This window comes from Penicilliopsis zonata (genome assembly GCF_001890105.1).
Source record: "Penicilliopsis zonata CBS 506.65 unplaced genomic scaffold ASPZOscaffold_26, whole genome shotgun sequence".
Taxonomy (NCBI): Eukaryota; Fungi; Ascomycota; class Eurotiomycetes; order Eurotiales; family Aspergillaceae; genus Penicilliopsis; species Penicilliopsis zonata.
In genome coordinates this window covers 227,915-253,340 of record NW_019208932.1, presented here as the reverse complement: position 1 = coordinate 253,340, position 25,426 = coordinate 227,915, and the positions used below count along the sequence as shown (strand labels likewise).

At 54.0% G+C, this 25,426-nt stretch overlaps 14 protein-coding genes across 14 annotated transcripts; 6 read left to right on the top strand and 8 right to left on the bottom strand.

Moving 5' to 3' along the window:
• Positions 1–106: 106 nt before the first annotated feature.
• On the bottom strand, positions 107–2,960 carry ASPZODRAFT_155200 (hypothetical protein; the record flags this gene model as incomplete). The annotated part of the gene is made up of 5 exons (XM_022726182.1): positions 107–985; positions 1,048–1,115; positions 1,411–1,649; positions 1,730–2,350; positions 2,425–2,960. The coding sequence occupies 5 exons, from the start codon at positions 2,958–2,960 to the stop codon at positions 107–109; spliced, it is 2,343 nt and encodes a 780-aa protein (XP_022577257.1).
• Positions 2,961–3,172: 212 nt separating this feature from the next.
• ASPZODRAFT_1299375 (hypothetical protein) lies at positions 3,173–4,069 on the top strand. Its single transcript, XM_022722388.1, has 4 exons — positions 3,173–3,215; positions 3,340–3,642; positions 3,702–3,928; positions 3,999–4,069. The coding sequence occupies exons 2-3, from the start codon at positions 3,508–3,510 to the stop codon at positions 3,888–3,890; spliced, it is 324 nt and encodes a 107-aa protein (XP_022577256.1). The 5' UTR covers positions 3,173–3,215; positions 3,340–3,507; the 3' UTR covers positions 3,891–3,928; positions 3,999–4,069.
• Positions 3,905–5,216, bottom strand: ASPZODRAFT_155199 (hypothetical protein; the record flags this gene model as incomplete). Its single annotated transcript, XM_022726181.1, has 2 exons — positions 3,905–3,935; positions 4,231–5,216. 2 exons carry the CDS (start codon positions 5,214–5,216, stop codon positions 3,905–3,907), a joined length of 1,017 nt encoding a protein of 338 aa, XP_022577255.1.
• Positions 5,217–6,354: 1,138 nt separating this feature from the next.
• ASPZODRAFT_1299585 (hypothetical protein) lies at positions 6,355–8,354 on the top strand. The gene is made up of 6 exons (XM_022722394.1): positions 6,355–6,669; positions 6,736–6,820; positions 6,879–7,193; positions 7,255–7,370; positions 7,419–7,716; positions 7,771–8,354. Exons 1-6 carry the CDS (start codon positions 6,454–6,456, stop codon positions 8,316–8,318), a joined length of 1,578 nt encoding a protein of 525 aa, XP_022577254.1. The 5' UTR covers positions 6,355–6,453; the 3' UTR covers positions 8,319–8,354.
• A 36-nt stretch (positions 8,355–8,390) lies between these two features.
• Positions 8,391–10,390, bottom strand: ASPZODRAFT_76218 (hypothetical protein; the record flags this gene model as incomplete). Its single annotated transcript, XM_022730073.1, has 4 exons — positions 8,391–8,727; positions 8,782–9,225; positions 9,282–9,974; positions 10,038–10,390. The coding sequence occupies 4 exons, from the start codon at positions 10,388–10,390 to the stop codon at positions 8,391–8,393; spliced, it is 1,827 nt and encodes a 608-aa protein (XP_022577253.1).
• Positions 10,391–11,353: 963 nt separating this feature from the next.
• On the bottom strand, positions 11,354–12,773 carry ASPZODRAFT_137136 (hypothetical protein). The gene has a single exon (XM_022724224.1). The coding sequence runs from the start codon at positions 12,720–12,722 to the stop codon at positions 11,487–11,489; it is 1,236 nt and encodes a 411-aa protein (XP_022577252.1). The 5' UTR covers positions 12,723–12,773; the 3' UTR covers positions 11,354–11,486.
• Positions 12,774–13,105: 332 nt separating this feature from the next.
• ASPZODRAFT_76411 (hypothetical protein) lies at positions 13,106–14,846 on the top strand (the record flags this gene model as incomplete). Its single annotated transcript, XM_022730084.1, has 5 exons — positions 13,106–13,173; positions 13,219–13,312; positions 13,386–14,045; positions 14,154–14,561; positions 14,631–14,846. The coding sequence occupies 5 exons, from the start codon at positions 13,106–13,108 to the stop codon at positions 14,844–14,846; spliced, it is 1,446 nt and encodes a 481-aa protein (XP_022577251.1).
• On the bottom strand, positions 14,818–15,517 carry ASPZODRAFT_137135 (hypothetical protein). The gene has a single exon (XM_022724223.1). The coding sequence runs from the start codon at positions 15,472–15,474 to the stop codon at positions 14,881–14,883; it is 594 nt and encodes a 197-aa protein (XP_022577250.1). The 5' UTR covers positions 15,475–15,517; the 3' UTR covers positions 14,818–14,880.
• Positions 15,518–16,060: 543 nt separating this feature from the next.
• On the bottom strand, positions 16,061–16,397 carry ASPZODRAFT_137133 (hypothetical protein). Its single transcript, XM_022724222.1, has one exon. The coding sequence runs from the start codon at positions 16,319–16,321 to the stop codon at positions 16,079–16,081; it is 243 nt and encodes an 80-aa protein (XP_022577249.1). The 5' UTR covers positions 16,322–16,397; the 3' UTR covers positions 16,061–16,078.
• Positions 16,398–17,018: 621 nt separating this feature from the next.
• Positions 17,019–18,257, top strand: ASPZODRAFT_76364 (hypothetical protein; the record flags this gene model as incomplete). The annotated part of the gene is made up of 3 exons (XM_022730079.1): positions 17,019–17,211; positions 17,264–17,773; positions 17,905–18,257. Coding segments are annotated over 3 exons (1,056 nt in total), but the record flags the coding sequence as incomplete, so codon positions are not given.
• Positions 18,258–18,535: 278 nt separating this feature from the next.
• On the top strand, positions 18,536–19,433 carry ASPZODRAFT_137132 (hypothetical protein). The gene is made up of 2 exons (XM_022724221.1): positions 18,536–18,943; positions 18,995–19,433. The coding sequence occupies exons 1-2, from the start codon at positions 18,845–18,847 to the stop codon at positions 19,223–19,225; spliced, it is 330 nt and encodes a 109-aa protein (XP_022577247.1). The 5' UTR covers positions 18,536–18,844; the 3' UTR covers positions 19,226–19,433.
• On the bottom strand, positions 19,293–20,680 carry ASPZODRAFT_1298457 (hypothetical protein). Its single transcript, XM_022722367.1, has 2 exons — positions 20,568–20,680; positions 19,293–20,521 (listed from the first exon to the last, which is right to left on the bottom strand). Exon 2 carries the CDS (start codon positions 20,468–20,470, stop codon positions 19,361–19,363), a length of 1,110 nt encoding a protein of 369 aa, XP_022577246.1. The 5' UTR covers positions 20,471–20,521; positions 20,568–20,680; the 3' UTR covers positions 19,293–19,360.
• Positions 20,681–20,705: 25 nt separating this feature from the next.
• Positions 20,706–21,431, bottom strand: ASPZODRAFT_29054 (hypothetical protein; the record flags this gene model as incomplete). Its single annotated transcript, XM_022728165.1, has 2 exons — positions 20,706–21,279; positions 21,347–21,431. The coding sequence occupies 2 exons, from the start codon at positions 21,429–21,431 to the stop codon at positions 20,897–20,899; spliced, it is 468 nt and encodes a 155-aa protein (XP_022577245.1). The 3' UTR covers positions 20,706–20,896.
• Positions 21,432–22,767: 1,336 nt separating this feature from the next.
• Positions 22,768–25,392, top strand: ASPZODRAFT_147130 (hypothetical protein; the record flags this gene model as incomplete). Its single annotated transcript, XM_022725234.1, has 1 exon — positions 22,768–25,392. The coding sequence occupies one exon, from the start codon at positions 22,768–22,770 to the stop codon at positions 25,390–25,392; it is 2,625 nt and encodes an 874-aa protein (XP_022577244.1).
• Between the last annotated feature and the right edge of the window lie 34 nt (positions 25,393–25,426).

Sequence of the window (25,426 nt, the reverse complement as noted above, 5' to 3'; positions counted from 1 at the left end):
ATTGAGCTTGAGCTATTTACACTATTTACTCAAATATGATGTACATGAATTATCTAGAATGTCAGCTTAGATACCAGAGAGACTGTGAGAAAGGGAAAAAAAAAACCTACTTATTCTCGTACGGCAATCCAGACTCCTTGCGCACCGCTCCATAAATCCCAGCGATATCGCCCTTCTCGCCCTTGGTCTCCTTGACGGAAGCGAGGTAGGCATCGGTGATCTCCGTACTGGGCAAACGTACGCCGGCGTCCGCAGCGAGGTTCTTCGCATGGCGGAGATCCTTGCGCGCCAGGTCGACGGCGAACAGCGGCTCCTCACGCTGATAATAGTCGCCGCTGGTCATCCGGTGGGCATACTTGGCAAACGCCCCCGGGAACATGATCTCCATCCACTGCTGGTACGCGTCGGTGCCCAGCCCGGACTTCTCGGCCAGAACCATACCCTCGGACAGCGTCTCGACCGTGTTGAGGATGTACGTGTTGCCGAGGATCTTGAGCAGGCTGGCGCGCCCGATGTCGCCGCCGGACATATCGATGACCGCACGGGAAGTCACATCCTGCAGGAAGGGCTTGATGCGAGCGACGTCTGCCGTCGGACCAGCAGGTACAGCGACCAGCTGGCCGGCGTCTGCAAAGGCCGGGGCGCCAAACACCGGGCACGCCACGAAGGAGGCCCCCCGCTGCGTCAGGGTCTCGTTGACGCGCCGAGTAGTGTCCGGGTGCACGGTCGAGCAGTCCACAATGGTCTTGCCCGTCACGTCAACCGTCAGGATCGATTCCACGATCTGCTCCACCGCGGGGTCGTCGCCGACGCAGATAAAGACCACCGAGGCGGGGGTCACGGCCTCGGGGATGCTCGTCGCGACGGTCGCCTTGTCTGCGCCTCCGAGGGTCTCCGCAAACGCAGTCGCTCGCGCCGCTGTGCGATTGAATATGATCACGGGAGTCTTCTGGGGGCCCTTCTCGACGATGTTCTTGCACATTCCCTGGTGTTTTCCTGCGGTCAGTTTCGGTTCAACCCAGGCAACAACAATCCGAGTGTACACACCCTCCCCATGTTTCCCAGTCCAATCCACGCAATCTGTGTTTCAGCCATGGTGTAGAATATCCTGTCGACTGATAATGACAAGTTGGAAGAAGCAATCGAGGTTCAGCTGGATGTTTAGGAATGTTTAGGTTGGATGTTCAAGTGGGATGGATTCCTGGAGTGAGAGAAATGACATCAGCGGGGAATCGGTTGATGATTTATCCGAATGAAGAGAATAAGAGGATAATAGAATAGAGGATAGAGAGTAAGTGAATTATTGAAATACATGATTACGTTCTCCGTGAGTATTGTTTATATAAGGGTATCGGTATCATCACTCAGTCTTCTTTACACGGTCGCCTGCCAGCTCGATGATTTTCTCACAGGCCAATACACGTCCAGGTGTCGGCGACAAGGTCTTCATGAGTGCCTGCGCCTTGGTGTGCATCGTCTCTGACTCTTCGCTGGCGAGGACGCGCCGGAAGGCCTCGCCGAGCTCCTTGCCGTTGGCATGGGGTGCGCTCTTCTTGCTTCCCCATACTCCGATGCCGTGGTACTCGACTCGGTTGGCGAATGCGTATGTGTCGAACCAGACAGGCAGGACAATATGGGGGATTCCAGCTCTGTCATGGTCAGTTTTGTATAGTAATTGAGCAGAAATAGGGAGAGTGAGAGAGAAGACAGAAATACAAGAGTGACATACGTGATTGCTTCGTTATAGGAATTGGCCCCGCCATGATGAACCATACAGATCACATTTCCGCTCTCCAGGATGCAACCTGGATCAACGTCCAGCCAGTTCTCGATTCGGACGCGTTTGACGAAAGAAGGATCGTCTGGGAGTACTGAGTCGCCATCTTGGCCAGCCAGCATTCTTCTCTTCCACAGCACCTGAACATCGCTTCTGCAGGAGAGGAGAACCTGAATCCCCTCTACAAACTGCTTCACATCTTCCGCTGTGTACTCCACATTTGACCCCAGATTTATGAGCACCGTGGGCGCCTTGGCCAACCACGCTGCCAGCTCGGGGCTTTCAACCGCGACAGGTCGATAGGGCAGCAGGATGGGTCCACAACCGGTGTATTGCTTGGTAAAATGGCACGGAAGGTCAATCTCCGGGGTGCAGGCCAGCACGAAAGGGATCCGGGGGTTAGTCAGGCTCATGTAGATGGGCAAAGGCCCTGAGAGACCACGCTCGTTGCGGTAGCGATTCAGGGCTTTTGTAATAGGAGAGCTGACGTATGTCTTTATAATTCCGGCGTTAAGATAGATATTGGGGAGGAATAAGCGCCACGGGATGGGAAACGGATAACCGGAGCACACACTAGAGTCAGTCAGTATGTATAGAGAGTAGCAATAGTATGTATCAGAAAGTAGGGGATCACAGAAAGGTCTTACGCAGGATATTTCCAGACGTTTCCCAGCCGCGGCTGCACTACATGATCCAGATAGAAATTAGGGCTTAGGACGATGAATTCTCTGCCCGATTTTTGACACGCATCGACCGCCTGGCCAAAAGCTGGCTCCACGGTGATGATCTCTGGCTGAATCTCCTCCATTATGGCCAACACGCTCTCATACCCCTCCATGTACCCCGGGCCATCCCAGGCCGCGAATAACTGCACAAGCAGCGACCTGAACGTCTCCAACGAAGCATGGAACCCTGGAGGGTGCATCGGATACCCAGTGGATGACCATCTCTGCTTGAATGCCTCCTTCATCGACAGCCCCGCGACTTCGTGGAAGGTTACCGTGCCGGTAGCGCCGTATTTCGCCGCGCGAGCATTCAGATCATCCACCTGGCGACGGAGGGGACTGAACGAGGCGACATGCACGTCGTAGTCGCGGAGGAGGAATTCGTGGGCGACTGACAGAGTGACGATTGCTTGACCGTACTCGCTGTTGGTCAGCAGCAGGATCTTAGGGCCTGCCATAGCGGGTGGGAGTGAATTGTGAAGAAGAACAGAAAGCCAGAAGAAGCTTGACGAAAAGAAAGAAGAAGAAAAGGTCGAGAAAAGTCGGAGAGAAGAAGCTGGCCGTTAACTTCTGCCATGGTGGAGAACCGTCAGCCGCGAAATAAGAATAAGACGGACGGCAATCCTCCGTGGGTATCCATGCTATTTCCCTTATCGGGTTGCTGCTCAAGGTTCCTATGATATTAGTATGGAGTGGGTAATCGTGCTGCTTTGGTAAGAAATTAGTTCATTCACTAGACAATAGACACCCTAAACGTTGTTTCCAGCACCAATTGAAGGTGAAGCCTTGGGTTTCGTCTAGAGATCCACCGCAGAAGTCACTACTAACTAGTAATAGCTAGTTAGTTGCAGTGCGTAGCTGGGAGTCGTTCTTCAGGGTTTGATTCGACATGGATCAGTCTGCATTGCATCTCATTCGGCGGATTCTTCAGCAAGGATAATTGGTTGTTTGGAGCAAGACGAATTATTGAGGCGGTTCAGGGGTCGAGGCTGTTTGCATGTTTGCATGTTTGCATGTTTGACTTGTTTGCATGTTTGCATTCTGGGCTCCTTCCTAAACCATCTCCAAGTCGAAACTCAACGACCGACAGTAAGAAAGACTCAGCATCGTCGAGGAGACTCGCACGAGAAGGCAGCAGAGGTAAGTGGGCATTTGTTCTATCTTGTGAGCGGGCATATTGACTCATTGCTTGGAGTTAGATGTCATCGATACCAGCGGCGCCGAACCCGGGCAGCGAACTCACTGGAGTTGATTGGGCACGTCGGTGTGGGAATACAACAGTGCAAGCTTCGTATTGTAGCTGGCTGATTATGGGTATCTGGAAGATACCGTCTCGTTCCCTGCTGCAGTCGATCACTGATAGAGACGCTGTTCGATGCCAGGCTTAGCTTCTTGCCACAGGTCAAAGGTGTTCGATTGTTAGACAGTGAGTTCTTTCCCCTGAACCTTTTCTGAATAGATATTGTTCAGAATTGTCTGAGACTCTATTAATGCAGTTTTCGAGAATTCTCACCCTAGGCCTCAGGGCTCGATATCGATATGCTGAACTTTGTAGATCGGGTAAACCAGGCTGTATTCCCCATGGACATGGTTTAGAATCAAAAGTCAGATCTACTGCTTTCCTAAATATGGCAGGAAACCCTGTGTGTTGTGCGTGAAAAGCTTGACGCTTGCTTCTACTCAATATTCTTTTGAGGAACCTCCACATCCTGCGGCAATCTGGTCCACCGGCTCGCATAGACATATCCCTCCTTTATTACAGCCAACAGATGTTGCTCGGGCCTATCAAAGATAGAGATATCCTGCAACGGATTCTGTGTCAACACCAGCATGTCTGCCGCGAACCCAGGCTGAATTTGACCGAGAAACCTCTCCTGTCCACACAGGCGCGCTGGGTTTATTGTCGCACTCTGAAGTATCTGCAGCGGTGTCAGGACCTGTGCCCGTAGTGCGAACTCCTTGGTCTGCGCGGCTGTTATCGGGCCAACGAGATCTGTCCCAAAGCACATCGTGACGCCTGCCGCTGCGGCAATCTGCAGCGACTTCAACCCTGCCTCGAGGACTTGCTTGTTCTTTACCATTGATCCAGGAGGTAGGAACCCCTCCCACTCCGGAGAGGACATCTCCGCATATGTGATGAGGGTGGGCGTGAGAATCACTCCTTTCTCAGCCATCAGGGCAGCCGTAGCTTCATCCAAGAGGTTCCCATGCTCGATACCCCGGGCACCGTTGTCAACGGCATGTCGGATCGACTGCGGCGTATAGGCATGCGCGGTGACATAGGTACAACTGTTGGCAGCCACTGTGGTAATGGCCCGGATTTCTTCCGCAGTGAATTGGAGGGTTTCCAATGCACTATTCGGGCTCGTCACGCCTGCTCCGGTGATGATCTTGATATAATCTGCGCCCATTCGCAGCTCCTCGCGGGTGAACTTGACGCATTCGGGTACTCCATCACAGAGGCGACCTATCCCCGTGACGTGTCCACCGCAGCATTCGTGCGCGTCGTCTGCCGGCCGGAAGTCCGCATGTCCGCCCGTCTGGCTCAGAGCATGACCGGCAATGAACAGGCGAGGTCCTGGGAACACCCCGTCGGCGATGGCTTCCTTTAACGCGAAGCTCGCGCCTCCGCAATCCCGAGCCGTGGTAAAACCGCGCCGCAGCATCTGCTCGCAGGCGTATGGCTGACGCATTTTCGACCGGTCGGGTGACATCTTGATTGATTCTGCCAAGCTATTGCTGCCCGGAGTTGATGTGAGATGAACGTGGGCGTCAATCAGCCCCGGGCACAGATAGCGCCCGCTGGCGTCAATGATCATTGCATCCTCTGCCTCACCACTACCTCCGTCGCTCGAGTTCGTGTCGGTGACAGACTGAATATGGCCATCTCGAAGAACAGCCGTGGCATTCTGGCGCACTGAGCCGTCAACGGTGTTTATAATGTTAGCATTACGGAAAACGTATGTGCGGGGAGGAAAAGGCCTCCAAGGTTTGGTGATGTTTTCCAAGGCCATACTTGCAGATGAGCCAGACCAAACCCAGCTCCTGGGATGGAACAGGCTGTCTTTTTATGTGCTCCTTTTGTTTGCTTTTTTCTCGTGCATCCGGATCTGTCGTGTTACCCCTCGTGTGATACCTCATTTTCCCCTGTCAGCACGCATACCCCTCATGTCTGCTGTTATATATCCCGGGTTTCATCTTCCTGTCATCTTTATTGGCATTCCATGGCAAATTCAGGGCGAGCTTCTGTTAATGCCAAGGGACCTTCGCAGTCAACGGCCAGTCGATGGGAGCGCTCGATTTGCGGAAGATAATTAACCGTGAGTCGATTGCTTCCCTCGGTATTGGACATCAAGATGGATCTCAGAGGTCTGTTGAAGGAGAAAGCTCAAGCCTTGGTCTGACACCACAACAGGCTCTGTTTCTTTCACCAGGCCCAAATGGCAGCAAACCAAAGTAAGAATGGAGATCGGACAACCTTGTTTTCTTCAATGGAACTGCTGGATCTCACGGCCTGGTCTGTATTCATGGTCAGTTACTGACGATGATACAGGATTCTTTCCTACAGCTTTCTTCCCAGGAACTAGTCTGCAATGAGGATTATGATTATGATTCTGCTTCTAGTATAGAAGCCATGACGTCTGTATTGCACCTGTCTCGGTATTCGCTGCATCCAGTCTTCGGCCCCTCCGAAAACATCCCCGTCACCCATCGTGAGCAGCCTCCACGGACTTTTCCCGGAGCGTTGACGAATGACTCCTGTGAATCTATTTCCCCGCATGTCGATCTTTGACTAAATAGACCGTTAGGCTCTTTTTTCCCCCACAAGAGCAAGAGAAATCATGGGCTGATGTCTCCGCAATAAACCCGGGAACCCAGTATAAATACGATTTTCTCTTTTCTCTTGTCAAGGGTCCATAGGGACTTCTTCAATCAATATCACGACAGGAAATGGTGCGACTCACAACCTTGACCCTGCTGGCTGGGGCTGTTTCGCTCTCCTCGCAGAGCGAGGCTCCATACTATGCCAATCTTACCTGGGAGTCACCTCGGACGCTGTCCAACTGGAGCAATCTGACTGTCGAGACCCAGACTGGAACCTTTATCGGGATGTACAACGACACCTATCCGAACGTCCGCCAGTTTTTGCGCGTACCTTATGCGCAGGTCAGTACTTTGCCGGTTGATCGGACTTATGAGATTATATCAAGTCAGCATCTCACAGCCTTCTAGCCCCCTGTCGGCGATCTCCGGTTCCTGCCTCCGCAAAAGCCCTTCAGATCAAACAAACGAATCGACTCGACGCGTTACGGCCCAGGTGAGCAATAGCCATCTGATTATTGGAGGGTCGTTGAGTAGTCGCTGATACTGTCTAGCCTGTGCGCAGTACGTGGGGTCGACGCTCTCGCTATGGAACGAATACGAGCCTCCGAATCAGCTTCTCAGTATCGGCGAGCGTCTAGATCAGCCCTCTACGGCGTGGTCCTCTGCAGAAGACTGCCTCTCGATGGCTGTTTGGACACCCGCCTATGCCAACAAGACCTCCAAGCTGCCCGTGGCCTTGTTTCTTCCTGGCGGCGGCGGCACGACGGGGGGTATTGAGGTTCCCTCGCAGCTCCCGGCGCACTGGGTGTCTCGGTCTCAGGAGCATATCGTCGTTACGATGAACTACCGGCTGAACATCTTTGGCAGCGAGTCTCCTTGATTTTGCTTCGGGCCTTCCTTGTTTTCCTCTATTGCTAATATCTATAGATCCCAAGTCGAGAGCCTTGAATGAAACTTCCATCTCCTTGCTCGACGTCCGAGCTGCCATGGAATGGGCCTACGAAAACATTGAGGCGTTTGGAGGGGACCCGGAGAATATTATGGTTAGCCCCTCAGTCGATCGTTTTGAATATCATTGCTAACAACGGCAGCTCTGGGGACAATCCCAAGGGGCCATCCTGACCCACCTGTACACTCTGGCATTCCCGGATGATCCGCTGGCTTCCAAATTCGGCATCATGTCCATGGGAGACTCGGGTTTGGTGGATGTCAGCACGACAGAGGACGTGTACGAAGATTTTGACATCGTTGCCAAAGCACTTGGCTGCAACTACGGAGACGACGCCGAGGCCGAGCTGGAATGCATGCGTCAAATATCTTGGGTTCAGCTTGAAGAGTTCATCAACCGATATGACGGGACCCCGTCGATCAGCTTTGGTGACTACATCCGTATGACGACCTTTTGCTTTTTAATATGATGAGTGATTATGCTAAATAGTCCAGCTGATGAACGGTACATCTTCTCCAATTCAACCGAGCGGTACGTGATGGGCAAAGTCGCCCGCGGCCCAGCGATCCGGTCCGACGTGGCTCGCGAATGGCCCAGCGACAACGTGACGAGCATCCTTGTTGGCCAGGAATTCTCCGACTGTCTTGCCCGAAGCGATTCAGAGCTGCGCGCCTCGCTGGGGCTGGACACGTACCGCTACTACTACGCGGGCAACTTCAGCAACATCAGTCCAGTCCCCTGGTTGGGTGCCTTTCACTGGACGGACATGCTCATGGTCTTCGGCACGTACATGCTGGACGTGGGGGAGATCCCGCAGTTGGAAGTCGATACGTCGCAGACGATGCAGGATTACATCCTGGCGTTCCTGAAGGACCCGACGACGCTTCCGTCAACGGTGGGGTGGCCAGTCTTTGACGCGGAGGCGACGGACGGGGGTCTGATCCTGGAGTTTGGCAATGGGACGGCAGTCAAGAACATTACTGGTGACTGGTTGGATGGGGGGTGTTGGAACTCGTCGATCCCCCTTCGAATTTATGGGTGAATGGGATTGATACATAGATATATGTATACTGATGCTAATTACTTAATCTAATTACATTAATTCGTATATGAGTTACTCATCACAGTCATTGGCGCGCTTGAGGATGAGGAGCTCATCGTGGACGGAGCCATCATCACCGCGGATGAACTGCCACTTGAGGGCCTCTGCGCTGAGGACGGTCAGCTTGCTGAAGCCGTAGTGCCACTGGTCGAGGACGGCGGTGATGTCCTTGACCTTCTCGCCGTCCTCGAGGTAGGAGTGGCTCTCGATGTTGCCCGCCATGCCGTTGATGATGTGGGTCATGGAGACGCCCTCGTTGGCGTAGTAGGTGTTGTTGTCGATGATGGAGGCCTTGTCGATGGTGCCGTTGCGGCCGAGGGGCCAGAGCCGTTCGTACCAATGGATGTGCCTGACGATTAGCAAAAATATCATGACTTCAAGTTCAATGTTGTTGCTGACATACCCTGCGAAATAGGCATCCACACCATTTGACAGGAGAAGATCCTCAAAGGCATCGCGGATGTCGGCTTCATAGGAAGCCACTTCGGACGAGTACATGGGGCGATGGCTCATGGCGATGACCCAGGGGGTCTTGGAACGGTCGACATTGGCGAGATCCTGCTTGAGCCACTGGTACTGTTCGTAGGCCTTTGTGTCGTTGACGGGCCCGTCGATGGCGCCAAAGGGTCCGCTGTCGGTGATGAAGGTCTCGCTCTCGGTCGGGTGCGTCTCGTTGCCGGAGATGTCCTCGAGGAAGTTCCATTCGGGGCTGTTGGCGTAGTCGGTCTCGCCGTCGATGGAGATGAAGTGCGCCAGCCCGTAGTCGAACGAGTACCAGAAGTTGCCGACGCCGCCGGATTCCTTGCCGGGCATGTGGAAGCGGTTCTGGTAGGCCGTGAAGTTTCTACTCGGGTTAGACTATGCATTCATCTCGATTTCATCTCTCTCTGGGAAGAAAGATACCTCTGGGAGGGAGGGCAGCTGTAGTAGGTCAGCTCGTCCTCGGCGGCAGTGCCGTTGGTGATGTTGTAGTTGAGGTACGCGGTGAGGATGTTGTCGGGCCCGTCGAACTCCCCGCAGGACGCCTCATGATTGCCCGGGAGCACCATGTGCGGGATCTTCATGGTGATGTTGTTCATCCACTGCTGCCACAGATCCCAGTTGGACTCGTACAGGACGCTCATGTCGCCGCCGAGCGGGCCGCCCTGGTCGGCGATCTCGCCCTCGGGCAGGGGTGTCTTGTAGAACTCGGTGATCCCCCCCGGCAGCTCGGAGCTGGAGCCGTTGTAGCAGACGGGCCAGTCGTCGGCGCAGGCCATGATGCCCGACGACCAGTCGTCGGCGTAGCTGATGTCGCCGCCGTGCCAGGCAAACGCCAGGCCCTCCTCCTCGGTCGCCTTGAGCAGCTCGCGGTACGTGCCGAAGGCGTTGGTGTAGCCCATGTCGTTCATCACCGCGATGGTGAACGGCGCCGGGTCCCCGGCGGCCTGCGCGGTCGTGAAGCTCAACACGTCCGACGCGGTCGTCCCGTTGGCGGCGGGGATCTGGTAGTAGTACGTCGTGCCGGACTCGAGACGAGGGATCTGCACCTCGTGGAAGAACTGGCTGCACTGCGTGACGGCCTTGACTTGGGAGCAAGGGGGGGTGCGGTCATACCTGACCTCGTCAGTCTCACCCGATTCGAAAGAAAGAAATCTTCTGGACTATCGATTCACTTACGTATGGCTGTATCCGTAGGCAGTCTGGTTGAGCCGTCTGGGATGCGTCCCCCAGACCACCGAAGGCGCCACGCCGAGGCCAAACGGCGTCTGGTAATGGATGTGGATGCCCTCCGGGACGTACGACAGCGAGATGACATTGACGTTGTTGGTCGGGTTGGCCGACGCGGGCTTCACGGCCGGCGGCTCGACCAGGCGCGGGAACCCCTTGCCATTGCCGTTGACGGTGTTGTCGACCCAGTCACCAATGGGCACGGCAGGGCCCTTGTAGGCGTACGTCTCATCGACATACGGCTTGGGGGCGGGGGCGCCGTGGACGGCAGCGGCCAGAGCAACAAGCAGAGCAGTCTTCATCTTGCCTTTTGCTGACTGAGTGGAGGAAGAGAGGACGGAGGAGGACAGGAATGGGCTTTATATGGACAATCAATCAATGATCGGCTGATCTTTGCCTCGCTAAGCGACCATCGAGTATCACTACATCCAGTATCTACTATTTACATGTACCTGCTGATAACTACTGCACGTGGGGATCAACGTGATAGGCTTTGGAGTTGTCATTGGCCGGACACTATCGCCCGCCAAGCACCCTGGCCGAGATGTGGTCCAGGGCAGCTGGTCTGATTGGCCCGGCCTACAAGCGAGGGGTCTAGCGCCGGTGCTCCTTCGACGAGCGGAACAGGGCAGCCGGCCAATCAGCAAGTTGCCGGAGGTCAGCGAAAGAATGGTAGAACAATGGAAGGTTCCTACTACGTATTAACCAGTCACTACGGCATACTCTGCATAGACAGGGGCTGGAGCCCCGACGGCAGCCGGATACATGGAGTCAACACACCTACTAAAGTGTATAACCCTAACCCTACCCTAAACCTAACCCTAACCTTAGGATAACTCTAGTTAACAGTGAACAGTTAACCCTACACTTGGTCTCTATTGCTCTAGACTACTACTCTATGGAATAGGTGCTGTTTACTTTAGATTGTACTGCCCACAGAAAGGCATTAGAGTATAACCCTACCCTAACCCTAACCCTAAACTTAGGATAACTCTAATTAAAAGTTAACAGTTAACCCTAAACTTGGTCTTTATTGCTCTAGACTATCTAATCTATATAGAGTAGGTGCTATGTACTTAGATTATACTATCCATATATTAGGCATTAGAGTATATAACCCTAAACCCTAGACCCTAACCCTAAACTTGGTCTATATTGCTCTAGACTACTACTCTATAGAATAAGTGATAATATATGCTGTATACTTATTATACTGCCCACAGAAAGGTATTAGAGTATAACCCTACCCTAACCCTAAACTTAGTCTATATTACTCTAGACTATCTACTTTATATAAAGTAGGTGCTTGTACTTTAGATTGTACTGCCTTGAAACCCTACCCTAACCCTAGCTCACAGCAACACATGAGAATCAAGTCGAATGGTTTCTAGTCCACTACTACTTGAGTCTTCTTCCCTCCCTCCAGATATGCGAGATATTGGCCGTGTCAGACAGGACAGAGATATCCACCAGAGGATTCTTCAAAAGAGCTATAAAGTCCGCATCAAACCCGGCCTGCAGCCGCCCACTCTGCGGCGCCTGGTCGCCCACCGTCAACGGCCCGTTGGCCGTGGCAGCCTCGATGGCCTGCAGGGGCGTCAACCCGGCCGCGACAGCATACTCGAGCTCCCTTCCATTCCGCCCGTATCCGAGATTCGGGTCTGGCGAGCTGAGGAACTGGTCTGTCCCCAGGGCGATGGTGACCCCGCCGGCGACAGCCCGCGCGTATGAGTCGCGATGGGCGTCAGCGAGCGCCAGCAGTTTCTGGAACGAGTGCGGCGAGAAGAGATGGCGCATCGCCAGACTGCTTTCGATCACGCTGCGGGTGGCGACGAGAATGGCCCCCTTTTCGCGCATGAGGGCGACGCACTCGTCGTCGAGGAAACTGCCGTGCTCGATGGTCTTGCAGCCGGCGTGGAGGGCGTTCAGGATGCCCGCTTTCCCATGGCAGTGGGCGGCGACGATGCGCCGGGCACGCCCTGCCTCCTCGACAATGGCCTTTAACTCTTCCAGGCTGAACTCCTGGTGCTGCGGATCATCGATGGCAGAGACCACCCCGCCCGACGCACACACCTTGATCACCTTGGCCCCGGCACGCAGCTGTTTCCGCACCGCCCGCAGACACTCGGGCACGCCGTCGGCGAGGGTCAGCGGCAGGCCAGACGAGCACAGCTCCCGCAGCGAGTCGAGAGGCATGCCGTGCACGTCGCCGTGGCCGGCCGTCATGCTGATGGCCGAGTGGGCGCTGTAGATGGTTGGGCCCCGGATCCGGCCCTCGGCGACCACCGGGGCCAGCTCACAGCCGTAGCCGCCCACTTCGCGCACCGAGGTGAAGCCCGCCAGCAGCGTGGCCAGCAGGTCGGGCACGCTGCGGGCGCCCGCCATGGCCTGGGGGGTGCGCGGCAGGGCGTCCATGCTGGCGGCGGTGGCCCCGAGGAAATGGATATGGCAGTCCCACATGCCGGGCATCACCACCGGCACCGTCTGCAGCCCGGCAATGTCTTGGAATAGGTCCGGCAGGGAGGAGCGTGGCCCGGCATAGAGGATTGTCTTGCCTTGCCACACGAGGCTGGCGTGGGGGATGGGCTCTCCCCGTCCGGGGATGAGCAGCTCGGCATCTATCCTGTATGTCATAGGAAGAGTATCCCGTATAGGAGTAAAGAAGGAGTGAAAAAGGAGTGAAATAAGGAGAAGTAGAAGGACAAGGTCTACTCAGTCAAGGTAATATATATATATATATATATTTATCAGAAGCAGCAGATTGGTAGCTCGAAGCGAGCATTTTCCATCCTATTCGGGCCTAGCGTGGGCCTATAGTTCCTACCGACCAATCAAACTAGGCAGTACTAGCGCAATACCTGTAAATAATACATACTATACAGTTAGTGGTACTGGTATACTTGCATCCTGGTATATTAACTCCCTCCCTCCTCTCTTCCCTCTCATCCCCTCTCTCCATTCTTCCCTCTTTGTCCTCTCTTCTCCTCTCTTCCCTCTTTGTCCTTTAATCCTCCATCATGTCTGAGAAACCAAGGGAAGCCGTCGAGGTCGAGGAAAAGGCCATTCTTCGCCGCATCGACTTGTGGTAAGCATTAGTCTCTAGCAAGGGACCAGGGATACTGACGATCAGTCTGCTTCCCCTCATGTTTGTCTCGTACCTGTTGCAGTACCTCGACAAGACGACTCTGTCGTATACGTCCATCATGGGGCTTTTGACTGGCACAGTAGGTCTACCTACCTACCAAACCCTAAACCCTAAACCCTAAACCCTAAATACTTTTATACCATCTGGGATAGAAAATGACCACCCACCTCTACTCCTGGTCCTCGTCCGCCTTCTACTTTGGCTACATGATCGCCGCATACCCCGTCTCCCTGGGCTTCGTCAAGCTCCCTCTAGGCCGGTACCTGGCCGCGATGATGATCGGCTGGTCCGTCATCCTCGCCTGCCACGCCGCGGCATCCAACTTCGCCGGCCTGTGTGCCCTGCGCGTGCTGCTCGGCGTCTTCGAGAGCGCCATCAGCCCGGGCTTCACCCTCATCGTGAGCATGTGGTACACGCCCGCCGAACACGCCCTGCGCAGCTGCGTCTGGTTCGCGGGCAACGGCGTGGCCGCCCTCTTCGGCGGCCTCCTCGCCTACGCCATCGGCCACGTCCACCAGGGCAGCGCCAACCTCCTCGCCCCCTGGCAGTGGCTGTTTCTCATCTTCGGCCTCGTCACCTTCCTGTGGTCGCTTGTCTGCTACTTCACTCTCCCGGACTCGCCGCTCACCGCACGCTTCCTGCCCGCTGAGCAGCGTGGACGGGCCGATCGTCGGGCCCAGGCCAGACAGCAGAGCTGCCAGAGTCGCCGGTGGAAAAAGGACCAGTTCGTCGAGGCGTTGCTCGATCCCAAGACCTGGTTTCTCTTTGTCTACAACTTTATGGTCTCCTTGCCGAACGGAGGAATCACCAACGTACTCTTCTCTTTCTCTTCTCTTTCTCTTTCTCTTTCTTCCTTTCTTCCTTTCTTCCTTTCTATACTTCTCTACCCTTCTGACGAGATGACTGATGAATTCTACTAGTTCGCCGCGATTGTCATCGAGGCGTTCGGGTTCACCGAGTTCCAAACCCTACTATACACCATCCCCATGGCGGTCATCGCCCTGTTCTTCCTGCTCGTCTGCGCTCTCGCCTGCAACCGATACCACGGGCTACGCTGCTACGCCATGGTCTTTACCCTGCTGGTCAGCCTGCTGGGCATCCTGCTGATGCGCCAGCTGCCAGCCGAGCACAAATGGGGGCGTCTCGTGGGTGTCTGGCTGGTCAGCGTGTTTGGCGCCGGCTGGCCGTTGAGTCTGAGCCTGATCTCCAGCAACGTTGCCGGCTTCACCAAGAAGAGCACCGTCACGGCCATTCTCTTCATCGGATACTGTGTTGGGAACATTGCTGGTCCGCAATTGTTCAGTTCATCCCAGGCGCCTACCTACTATGTACGCTTCTCTCCTATTCACTATTACCGTTCACTATCTACTGTTCACCTGTTCACTATTTACTTTTAGGGCGCCTTTGCGGCCATCCTGGCCTGTTTCTGTATTGGAATCGTGGACGTCCTTCTTCTACGGGGGTACATGGTCTGGGAGAACAGGCGTCGCGACAAGGCGCAAGGAAAGGTGATTGAGCCGGAGAGTGATGCTCCTGCTGGCTTTACTATGGATGACGGCTGTATCATGGATATCTCGGACTGGCAGAACGAGTCTTATCGATATGCTTTATAGTCTTTATAGATACTCTTTATAGATACTCGTGTCTTTATGCAAAACTCGTTTCCCACCCCAGAAACTGCAGGACAACCTGCCATGGAAACACTCCCAGAGACGCCCGCGGTCTGCGCTGCCAGACCAGCTGGGCGACAGTCTGCGCTCGCAGGATATTCTCAAACGGCGCTTTCTGCGCGGCCAGCGAGAAGAGGGCAAACGCCCGGCGCTGCGTTTCCTCATCGACACATACACACGAGGCAATGAACAGCGGCCACAACGGCCAGGAGATGGGCAGATAGTCGAGTCCGCCAATCACTTGTTCCACCAGTTGCAGAATCGCTTCTTCTTCTTCTTCTCTCCTTCTCTCCAGCTTCTCGAGTGCAATTCCCAGGAACTCTTCTCGGCAAGACTCTTGCAGGAGAATCCACGCGGCGAGTCGGTATGCCTCGGCGGTGCTCTCCAGCAGAGACGCCCGAGTATGTCTCTGCAAAGAGAGTGGCAAGACCTGCACGCACGTCTCCAGTCGATGTTCCAGCCCGTGTACTCTGCCCTGCTTGTCCTCCGAGTTCTTCAGATCCAAGATATCGTTGATGAGAAGCAACAGGCCGTGGCTCAACCCATTCCACACGTCAATCTCCCCCAACATGTCCGGCATCACCCGCCGCAGCGCCTCGCTAGAGGTCCACGATGGATCCGGGAAGATGGGTTCGATGGCGAACAGCGACTTTGCCAGGACGAGATGGGCAGAGAAGTAACTCATCACCATCGGGGGGGCTGGTAGGCCGTGTTGCACCAGGTATTGGAAACAGGTCAGATGTTGGAGCCAGGACGAGTCGGTAGAGGAAGAGATCTAGTATCAGTAGATTAGTATCTTCTTCTTCTTCTTCTTCTTCTTCTTCTTCTTCTTTCTTCTTCTTTCTGATTCTTTCCGATGCTTACGGCAGATGAACAGAGGAATACTGTAGGAACCAATACATCCTCCACGGCATGGTTCATCAATGCGCGACGGGTCCCAGCGAGTAATCTCTGCCGGCTCTGCATCTCCACCAGCCGGAACCGCTCGTCCACAGAGGAGAGATAGTGCGCACTCGCCATCAGGACGGCGTGGTACGCCAGTCTGTTGGTGAAGACGCGCGGCATCACCGTGTTGCGCAGCGGGTTATGGCGCTCGTCGTCGACCGTCACGGCCATGGCGCACAGCACGCTTTCGTAGAAGGATAGACAGGATGAAGAAGATGTTGAAAATGAGGTTAAAGAAGAGACGAGAGCCTTTTGAGGCTCCTGCCAAGGTTGATACCGATCAAGGTAAGCAATCTCACTGTTCTTGCCACTGTTATTTCTCTTGTTGCTGCTATTGTTGCTATGGCCACGATCAGGCCACTGCAGACGCAGCTCATAGCTGCAGGAATTCTTCGACCGATGGCATCGATCGCAGATCGGTTTTTTCTCTGGCTGGTGAGCATCGAGAGAATCATATCTTGAGATTGCTTCATACCATCACACTTGACTCTCCTCCGCCGGCAGGTCTGACAGCCTGAGCGGGACCGGAATTTGGGCTTCGGCTCGACGGGAGGGACGGGAAGAGACCAGCAAAGGAACATGGTTGAGGAGAAATTGGAGGCAAGGAAAAACTGGGTAAGAATGGATCTGAGCTATAACTATGGCCTTTGTATGTCTCCATTGGAGTATAAACTAGCAGGGAAGAATTCCCGGGATTAAATTAGGCTCAATCCCTACCAAGATGGACAATATATGAGTAGTACTGATATCAAGTACCTCAAGCATAGGTCACTACCTTGTATACACCTCTTCTACATACTATCTTGGTACCCAGCTATACTTAGGTACCTCTTAACTATGTACCTCTTATAAAGAGTATATAGAGATAGAGTAGGTAATATGGACCTGTAAATGCCACTTGCCGATCATTACGAATCAATGGGGCTATACGAGTCAGTAGATACTAGTACTTTACTAGCACTAAGATACTAACCTGTTTGGGCTCGCTTGTATTCCCTACAATAGGATCCTTGTATTGACTGATACATACATAGTAGAGGATAGAGTAGGGAGTACTTTTTATATCTATTCTATTCTTATATCTACTATCCTTATATCTACTATCCTTATATCTACTATCCTTATATCTACTATCCTTATATCTACTCTATTCTTATATCTATTCTTACTGGCATGTCCTCAAGAACCTCCCTCGTCATCATCGGCTACGCCATCCCCATCGCTGGGATGGTCGTATGCACCGGCCTCCGTCTGATCGCCAAATGGACCACCTCTTCGACCGAACGCTTCTTGATCGACGATTATCTGATCTTGCTCGGCACCGCCCTGGAGATCTCAGACTGCGCCGTCATGCTTGCCTATGGTATTTTCCCTGCCCGCCCTTCCTTTTCCACACTGTATTCTCACGTTTATAGGCGTCAAATATGGGTTCGGCAAACACGTCACCGACTTGACCGCGTACGACCTCATGATGTTCCTCAAGGGCGACTACATCGTCAGCCATCTGTACAACGTCGGCCTGGCCACCGTCAAACTCGGCATCCTCGCCCTGTACTACCGCATCTTCGCCGTGGCCTCCTTCCGCCGTGCCGTCCTCGCCTGCGCCCTGGTCATCGGCCTCTGGATCTTCACCATCGAGATCTTCATGGGCCTCCTCTGCCGTCCCTTGGCCCATTACTGGGACTCGGCTCATGTCAAGGGCAAATGCTTCGATGCCACCGCCATGACATACTACGTCAACACCTCCAACATGATCACCGACATCGTCATCTTCGCCCTGCCGATTCCCGTCATTCTGCGTCTCCGCACCTCCAAACACAACAGAGTCGCCTTGATCGCCATCTTTTCCATCGGCTTCATGACCTGCGGAATCAGCGCGGCTCGGCTGGCTTATGTCTTTGCCCAAAGTTCTCCAGACATTACTTGTACGTGTTTCTTTTTTTTAGGGTTAGGGTTGGTGTTAGGGTTTAGGGTTAGGGTTTAGGGTTTTCTCTGCCATGGTTAGGGTTAGGGTTACAGTTAGGGTTTATACTAGAGTAGGGTTCTAATCTTGTAGGGGACGGCGTTCCGCTCGGGGTGCTCTCCGCCTTTGAATCGCTAGGAGGCATCATCTGCGCCAACCTGCCAGTCGTGTACCGACTGTTCAAGCAGGCCGCGCAGAAGATCACAAGCCACACGCGCAGCTCGACGGCCCGCCGGACGGCATACGGATCGCGCACGATGAGCAAACGCCTCCATCGGGGGAGCGCGGCGGGCCTGACGACCGATCCGTGGGTGCGGCTCAACAATGCCTCGTCGAATGGCTCCGAGGGCTTCGAGATGGATAAAGTGCCGGTCAATGCGATCTCAGTGCAGCAGGAGGTGTTTATCTTGGAGGGGAGCGGGAATCTGGAAACAGAGCGGTTTTAGTTGTCTGTAGCTGTATTTAATGATTAGTATAATCCTTTAAGTAGCAATACACTGTAATTTTAATATCTATCTCTCTACAAAAGTTGCTGGACATCAAAGGTGGAATATATCTATTTAAACTCTTACCCATACTCCAATACTCTGACTAACTACAAGTAGACTAGTGCATGACTGGCATTCGGCCGAGGCTAGTCTAGTTTCTACTAGTACAGCCCTTTATACTGTTGCAGAGACTGTCTCAGGATTAAAAGACATACTCATAGATATATTTTATAAGCCTTGAACTGGGCTGTATTAGGGATAATTGCAACACACAAACTATATTTTATAAATATGATTGTTTTGTATTGCCTCTATATATCTTCCAAACTTGATTCTCTATTTCTTCACCTTTACTACTACTCTTATGATACTACTACTGTTGTTTACTCTACATTCCAACCCTTGCTTCATAGATTAATGTCGCATACTTGAATCTCCTTGACTCCTTGTTAGGATAGTAGATAACATAAAGACTCTCTCACTCTCTCTGTGCTTTGCTGTCTCTCTACACTCTACACTCTACACTCTCTAATATATACTCTACCATGTCTTTCAAGCTGTTCTCTCTCCTCGCCCTGCTCACTCTGGGCCTCGCCACACCCATTCCTCCCGAACTGGAAGACTACAAAACCCCTCTGGCGCCGGTAAGAAGACATCCATTCAATCCAGAGAGTGTGTAGATACTAACCGCCCAGCCCATGCCGACTCCTACAGAACCGGCGACCCCCAAAGTCCCTCACTACAGCCACGTCCCGGTGGCCAAACCGGCCGCGGCAGAGACGCCCTTTGCCCAGCCGGAACAGCGCGTCGACAATAACATCGAGGGCTCGAATCTGCTTTCTGCCCTGCAGGGCTCGAGCCATCTGCTGGATGGGTTCGAGGTTGGCGGGGAGAAGGTGAATCCTCTTGCGAACCTGCCTGTGTAGTCTCTTCTTGTCATTCTTGACCTTCATCTTATTCTTGTTATTTTGGTTATTCTTTGATTTCATTCTGTAATTAGAAAGTCATTATTTCATACATTCAATAGTCAGGGTCGTAAGTCGTAAGGCGCTGTTCTCTCGTTAATCCTCCATCCAGTCCAGTCCATCGTTCAGTCCATCATTTCCATCGTCCACTTCAATCCTCGTCCCCAAAGCCTCCCTCCCCTCCCGGATCATCGCCTGCAGCTGGGCGTTGAGCCGCGCCAGGCTCGCGTCCTCCTCCCGCTCCAGCCGGCGCATCTTGGCCGCAGCCCGCTGCGCATCGGTCGTCACCTCGACGGGCTGCTTGGTCGGCGACGCCGGTCGGCCAGGCGACGCGAAACCTTTCTTGCCCAGTCGGGGCATCACGGCCGATCGACGCCGCGTCGAGGAGACCGACGAGGCGTTCTTGCGGTGCGGCTGCACGCGTTTCGTAAACACCGAACCCGTCGGGCTGGCACTCTTGTCGCCTTTCTCCGCCACCACCACCCAGTTCCGTTCGATCTCGTCTGGGTATCGGCCTGGAGGCGAGTACCGGGTAGACCCGCCGGGGTATACGGGAGGATACGCCGCCGCGTATCGAGGTTTTTCTGTGCTTGTTGTGCTCGAGTGCTCCTCCCAGTGGTACCCTTGTCCACCCCCGGCGTAGAACCCGCGAAAGGCACCGGACCAGCAGAAATCCCACACCTTGCCGACCACATTGATCACCGCGCGTGGCCAGCTCACCCCCGTTTTATGCTCGTCGTCGCTGTAATCGTCGTTGTAATCTTGGTCGAGGCTATGCGCAGGTAAGACTGACTCCCTCCGGGTGCGCTTGCGACTGCCCACGTCCAACGAGGTCAACGAATCCACGCTCCCGTCCAGCGGAGCGGCCGTCTCCCTGTATCGGTTCGGGCGGTAGTCGAGCTCGGCGGCCGTGTCGCGCAGGTGCGCGAGCGTGTGGGCGGTGGTGGTGGTCTCGCACCCGCCGGCGAGGCGGTAGTCGGTATTCACGAGCGGGGCTGGACTGGCAAAATCACCGCCGACGGGGGAGTCGGCAGCAAAGTATTTCTCACTGTCGTTGTAGCGGGTGCGTTTGCGGCTGGTCGAGATGGAGCGGTACAGCGAGGTCGAGGCGGACGGGGTCTTCTGCGGCGTCTGGAACAGCTGCGACCGGGCGCCCGCCAGGTCCAGCTTGGGGGGGATGGGCGAGTCGAGGAAGAAGGCGGACATTCTTTGCGTCGCTCGGTCACTCTCGTTCTCCAGTGCAGTCACTGCCTTTTGCTTGAGGTGCTGGTATTTGTTTTTTTTTTTTTGTTTTTTTCTTTGGATCGCTGTGGCTGGAAATATTCTCGGTGGCTGGGGTGGGACGGGCTCACCGACTGAGGGTGGAAGCGAATAGAAGGGATCGAACGAGGTCAAGAAGAATACTCCATCCTAATAATGAGCGAGATGGATAGAGCGAGAAGCAGAGCAGAACCTGATGGTGGGAAAATGAGTCGTCGTGGTGGTTGTGGTGGTGGTCGTGATCAGGTTACAGAGGTGAGCTGAACTGCTTAGTAAGCACTCCGACGAGACAGACAATTCCTGTAGCAGTCAAATACTATTACTATCAATACTATCAATACTATCAATACTTTCAATACGATTGAATAGATCTTATAATCTCGCCGTCCATTCCACGCCTGCAGCCCTCAACCCCTGCTCCCCATCGACCAGCACACACCAACCCTCGTCGCCGCATCCCCCCTCCCCCGCGATGACCGCCTCGAAGCGCCCCTGGGCGTGTGCATAGGCCAACACCGCCTCGTCAAACGTTCCCGGCTGCAGCCAGACGGCAGGGATACCCACGGCGTGTGCCTCCTGGAGGAGCTGGAGGGTCACGGGCGGCGGAGTGACGACAGACAGCGACGTCTGCGAGGGCGAGGGCAGCGCCTGCGGGGAAGGGACGGTCTCGTAGCTCGTCGAGGGGAGGGCGATCTGGGCTGCGCGTGGGTTGAGCGGAGTGACGGGGAGGGAGTGCTGGTGATACCATGCGAAGACTATCTTGTTAGAATGGAAGATAAAGAAAAGAATAAAGAATGGAAGAACTGGGCAAGCAAGGTATACTCTTGTAGCCAAACTTGTGGGTGTCGTTGCTGGCCCCCGCCACGGCGAATCGTGGAGAGGAGAAGAAGCGCTTGACGGCGTCCATGGTTGAATGCTTCATAGGTATAATAGTATTGTGGTGAATGCGAGAGGGTTGTAGATGTTGATGTAGATAGATTATCGAGTAGTTGTAGATGGATGTGGAGAGGCGACTGAGCAGAAGACATCTGCTGCTATATGTATTTTTTAAATTTCATTCTCCATCTTAAATATACTCTATTAATATAATTCTATCAAATTACTCTAGAAGTATCTGGCACTCACTCACATCTGTATATTCCCTGAAATGAATTACTCATTTCTAGCTGACTGCTGAAATTGAAGGTGAGAAGCAGAGATACTTAGCAAGTATCATTTAAGGCTATAAAGCATAGATATAATGATTATAATAGTTATTAATACTAGAATAATACTGCTTGCTTTGCTGTTTTTACCTATTATTATTTACCTGGTCTAGGTAGATATTAATCAACAGTTGGGCTTAAAGAGTTGGTCTTCCTGTCATATAGTATATAAAGTCTATCTTGTCAGTTCTAAAATGCCCTCTTAGAGAGGCTCCTGGATCGACGGTCCTTTGACTGGGGAATCACGCAAGTCCTGTTCTAGGAGGAAGGCCGTATGTTCAGTTGACTCAGGAGGGCGAGGAAAAAGATAAAGTATTGGCCTCTGTCTAGTTGGATGCAAAGTGTGCTGCGAGAGAGAAGGGACTATATCAATAACCCTAACCCTAACCTAAAACAACCTTGCTATGCTCTTCAGACTCCTCACTGGGTGTAGATGATTTTATAGATATATTTTCTAGATATTTCACTCTAGAGAGAGCGCTTTTGGCCTTATAATGTGTAGGGCTTATATCAGAATATTAGCCAAAGTCTTTTTGTAACATGGGTTACCTCTTCAATAGTAATATATCTATATGCTTGACTTGGTAATTAAGAATTCATATTACACTTAGGACTCACCACTATCTCTACAAGATATGTACTCGATTAGTTGCCTTGGTTTCGAATTCAGGTGTTGATAGACACTCTTCATAGCATCATATAACAGTTATAACTACTCCAGTATTTATATAGAATAATGTTCATGCCTTGTACCTAGACTGGGTTGTAGCAGACAAACTCTCTCAACATTATACTTGTAATATGAATTAGCATATACTCAGCACAATAGAAGAATTTCCTAATGAAATTTCCTTATATTACTGGTATAAGACTAGATTTCAAATATACTAGTAACTATATCATTTGTATAAGACTATCTTCTTGCTCTTAATCTCTCACTGATTAGATAACAATCGCGATAACCTCACTTCCTCCCTTCCTTCCCACCACTTCCACCTTGAATCACAACCTCCCCTCCAGCCATTCTCAATCACTCGCATGCCTCCATTTGTTCCCAGAAAACGGCTTTCTTCTGAAGAACCGCCGCCAGCCAAAAGACCCGCCACAGATGCCCTCCTCGCAATCCCCGAGTCCGACGCGGACGCCGACTCCACCTCGTCGCTCAGCGAGGCTCCCAGTGACGAGTTTGTTGATGTGAACACTGGAGCGGACACAGAAGGAGAAGGAGAAGGCTCCAACGAGGGCTCCGACGATGAAATAGACTGGGAGGATGCCATCGACACGACTACCAAGACTACTACTGCGGTCGCCACGCCGGCAGCCGAGCCCCAGGACTTGGAGCTGACGCTGGACAGAGACGAGGTGCACGTCTCCGATCTGCTGGAGGGCAAGAAGGGCCCTTCCAAGATCGAGCGGCAGATCCGCACGCTCACTCACTGCATGCACGTCCAATGTCTACTTTTCCATAACGCTCTCCGCAACGCCTGGGCCAGCGACGCCAAACTCCACGAGATCCTCCGCCAGAAGCTCCCCACGGGGATCCGAAACGAAGTACACAAATGGCGAGTCGCCTCGGGGTTGGAGATGCCGGAAGAAAAACCGGAGGAGAAACAAAAGGGAAAGAAACAGAAGGGCAGGAAGAAAAAGAGCGACCGCGACTGGGGGGACGGCTCATCGCGTCTGGAGCCCGGGCAGCCGGATCTGAGCCGTGGCGATCCCATCATCCATCTCCTCAAGGTGCTGACGGCGTACTGGAGGCGGCAGTTCCAGATCACGGCGCCCGGGCTGCGGAAACAGGGATACCGACCGATGGCTGCGGTCGAGGCGCAGATTGCCTCCCTGCACAAGCAAGACCATGATCCGGAGGTGCACGGCGAGCGGATTCGCGATCGCGACGAATTCCGTGCTGTCGCAGAGGCCATGCAGGGCTCGCGAGACGTCGGCGCCCAGCTCTTCACGGCGCTGCTTCGTGCCTTGGGGATCGAGGCCCGACTGGTCGGGAGTTTGCAACCGTTGGGTTTTGGCTGGACCAAGGCCGAGACATACGCAGAGAAAACCCAGGCAGCTTCGGTCAACCGGGAGGATACCATAGAAGCTGGTGATATCTCCGCCGACTCGGAGGAGAGCAGCGACAGCGACGAGGTACCTACAAAGACGACGAAGACAAAAGGCTACGATCGCGACCTTCCATTTCCCGTCTACTGGACCGAAGTTGCCTCCCCGATTACCCACGAGATCATCCCTGTGGACCCTCTCGTTCTCGCCAACGCCGTGGCAACGACTCCAGAGCTGCAGGCTGCGTTTGAGCCTCGCGGCGCCCGAGCCGAACGTGCCAAACAAGTCATCTGTTACGTCGTGGCGCACGCCGCCGACGGAACCGCCAAGGACGTGACGACGCGATATCTCCGCCGCCGCACCTGGCCGGGCAAAACCAAGGGATACCGGCTCCCCGTGGAGAAGATCGCCGTCCCCGGCCGTCGTCGCAAGGGTCAGTTCGATGAGTACGACTGGTTCCGGGTCACGATGCGCGGGTACCTGCGCCCGGAGGCGAAGCGCACGGCGGTTGACGAGACAGAAGACGCCAAGGACCTGCTCCCGAACCAGCCGGACAAGAAAGCGGCGCGAGACGGCGACACGCTGCAGAGCCTGCGCACGTCGGCCGAATACGTGCTCGAACGGTTCCTGCGCCGCGAGGAAGCGCTCCGCCCGGGAGCCGAGCATGTGCGGCTGTTCACGTCCGGCAAGGGCGTCAAGGCCAAGGAAGAGAAAGTCTTCCGGCGGGCAGACGTGCTGAAATGTCTGTCGGCAGAGAGCTGGCACAAGGAAGGCCGCCAGGTGAAGGTCGGGGAGGCACCGCTGAAGCGCGTGCCGATCCGGGCAGTCACCCTGCTGCGCAAACGCGAGGTCGACGAGCTGACGCGCGAGACAGGCGAGAAACCCCTGCAGGGCCTGTACGCGCGCCACCAGACGGAATACATCATCCCGCCGCCCATCCGCGACGGGATCATCCCGAAGAACGAGTACGGCAACATCGACTGTTTTGTTCCCAGCATGGTCCCGCGCGGGGCCTCGCATGTTCCCTGGCCGGGCACCGTGCGCGTCTGCAAGAAACTGGGCATCGACTACGCCGAGGCCGTGACGGGCTTCGAGTTTGGGTCCAAGATGGCGGTCCCCGTGATTCGCGGCGTGGTGGTTGCTGCCGAGAACGAGTCGTTGCTGAAGGATGCGTGGCGGGTGGACGACGCAGAGAAGCGGAAACGCGAACAGCTCAAGGCCGAGAAACGCATCCTTCAGACGTGGCGGAAGTTCCTGTTCGGCTTGCGTATCGCTGAGCGTGTTCGTGAGGAATACGGTGGTGATGATCGTCTCGACGACACACTGCGCGACGCGCATAATCCGTTCACCAAGTCGGAGGCTTCTGCATCAAGGGATGGAGCAGACTCCCACCATCACGATCATGGCGGTGGGTTTCTTCTTGCAGATGATGATGATCATCACCCTCATGATTTCGGCGGTGGGTTTCTCTTACCTGGTGAAGACGGCGATGCGGACGGGTTGATTGTCGACCATGGAAAATCCAAGTCTGAAGGTTCATCGGCAGAGGAGGAGGAGGAAGAAGACGACGACTACGACGAATATGAACAGCCGAGACGGAAAAGGTAACGATAGGATTTACATAATACACACTGTACCTGTA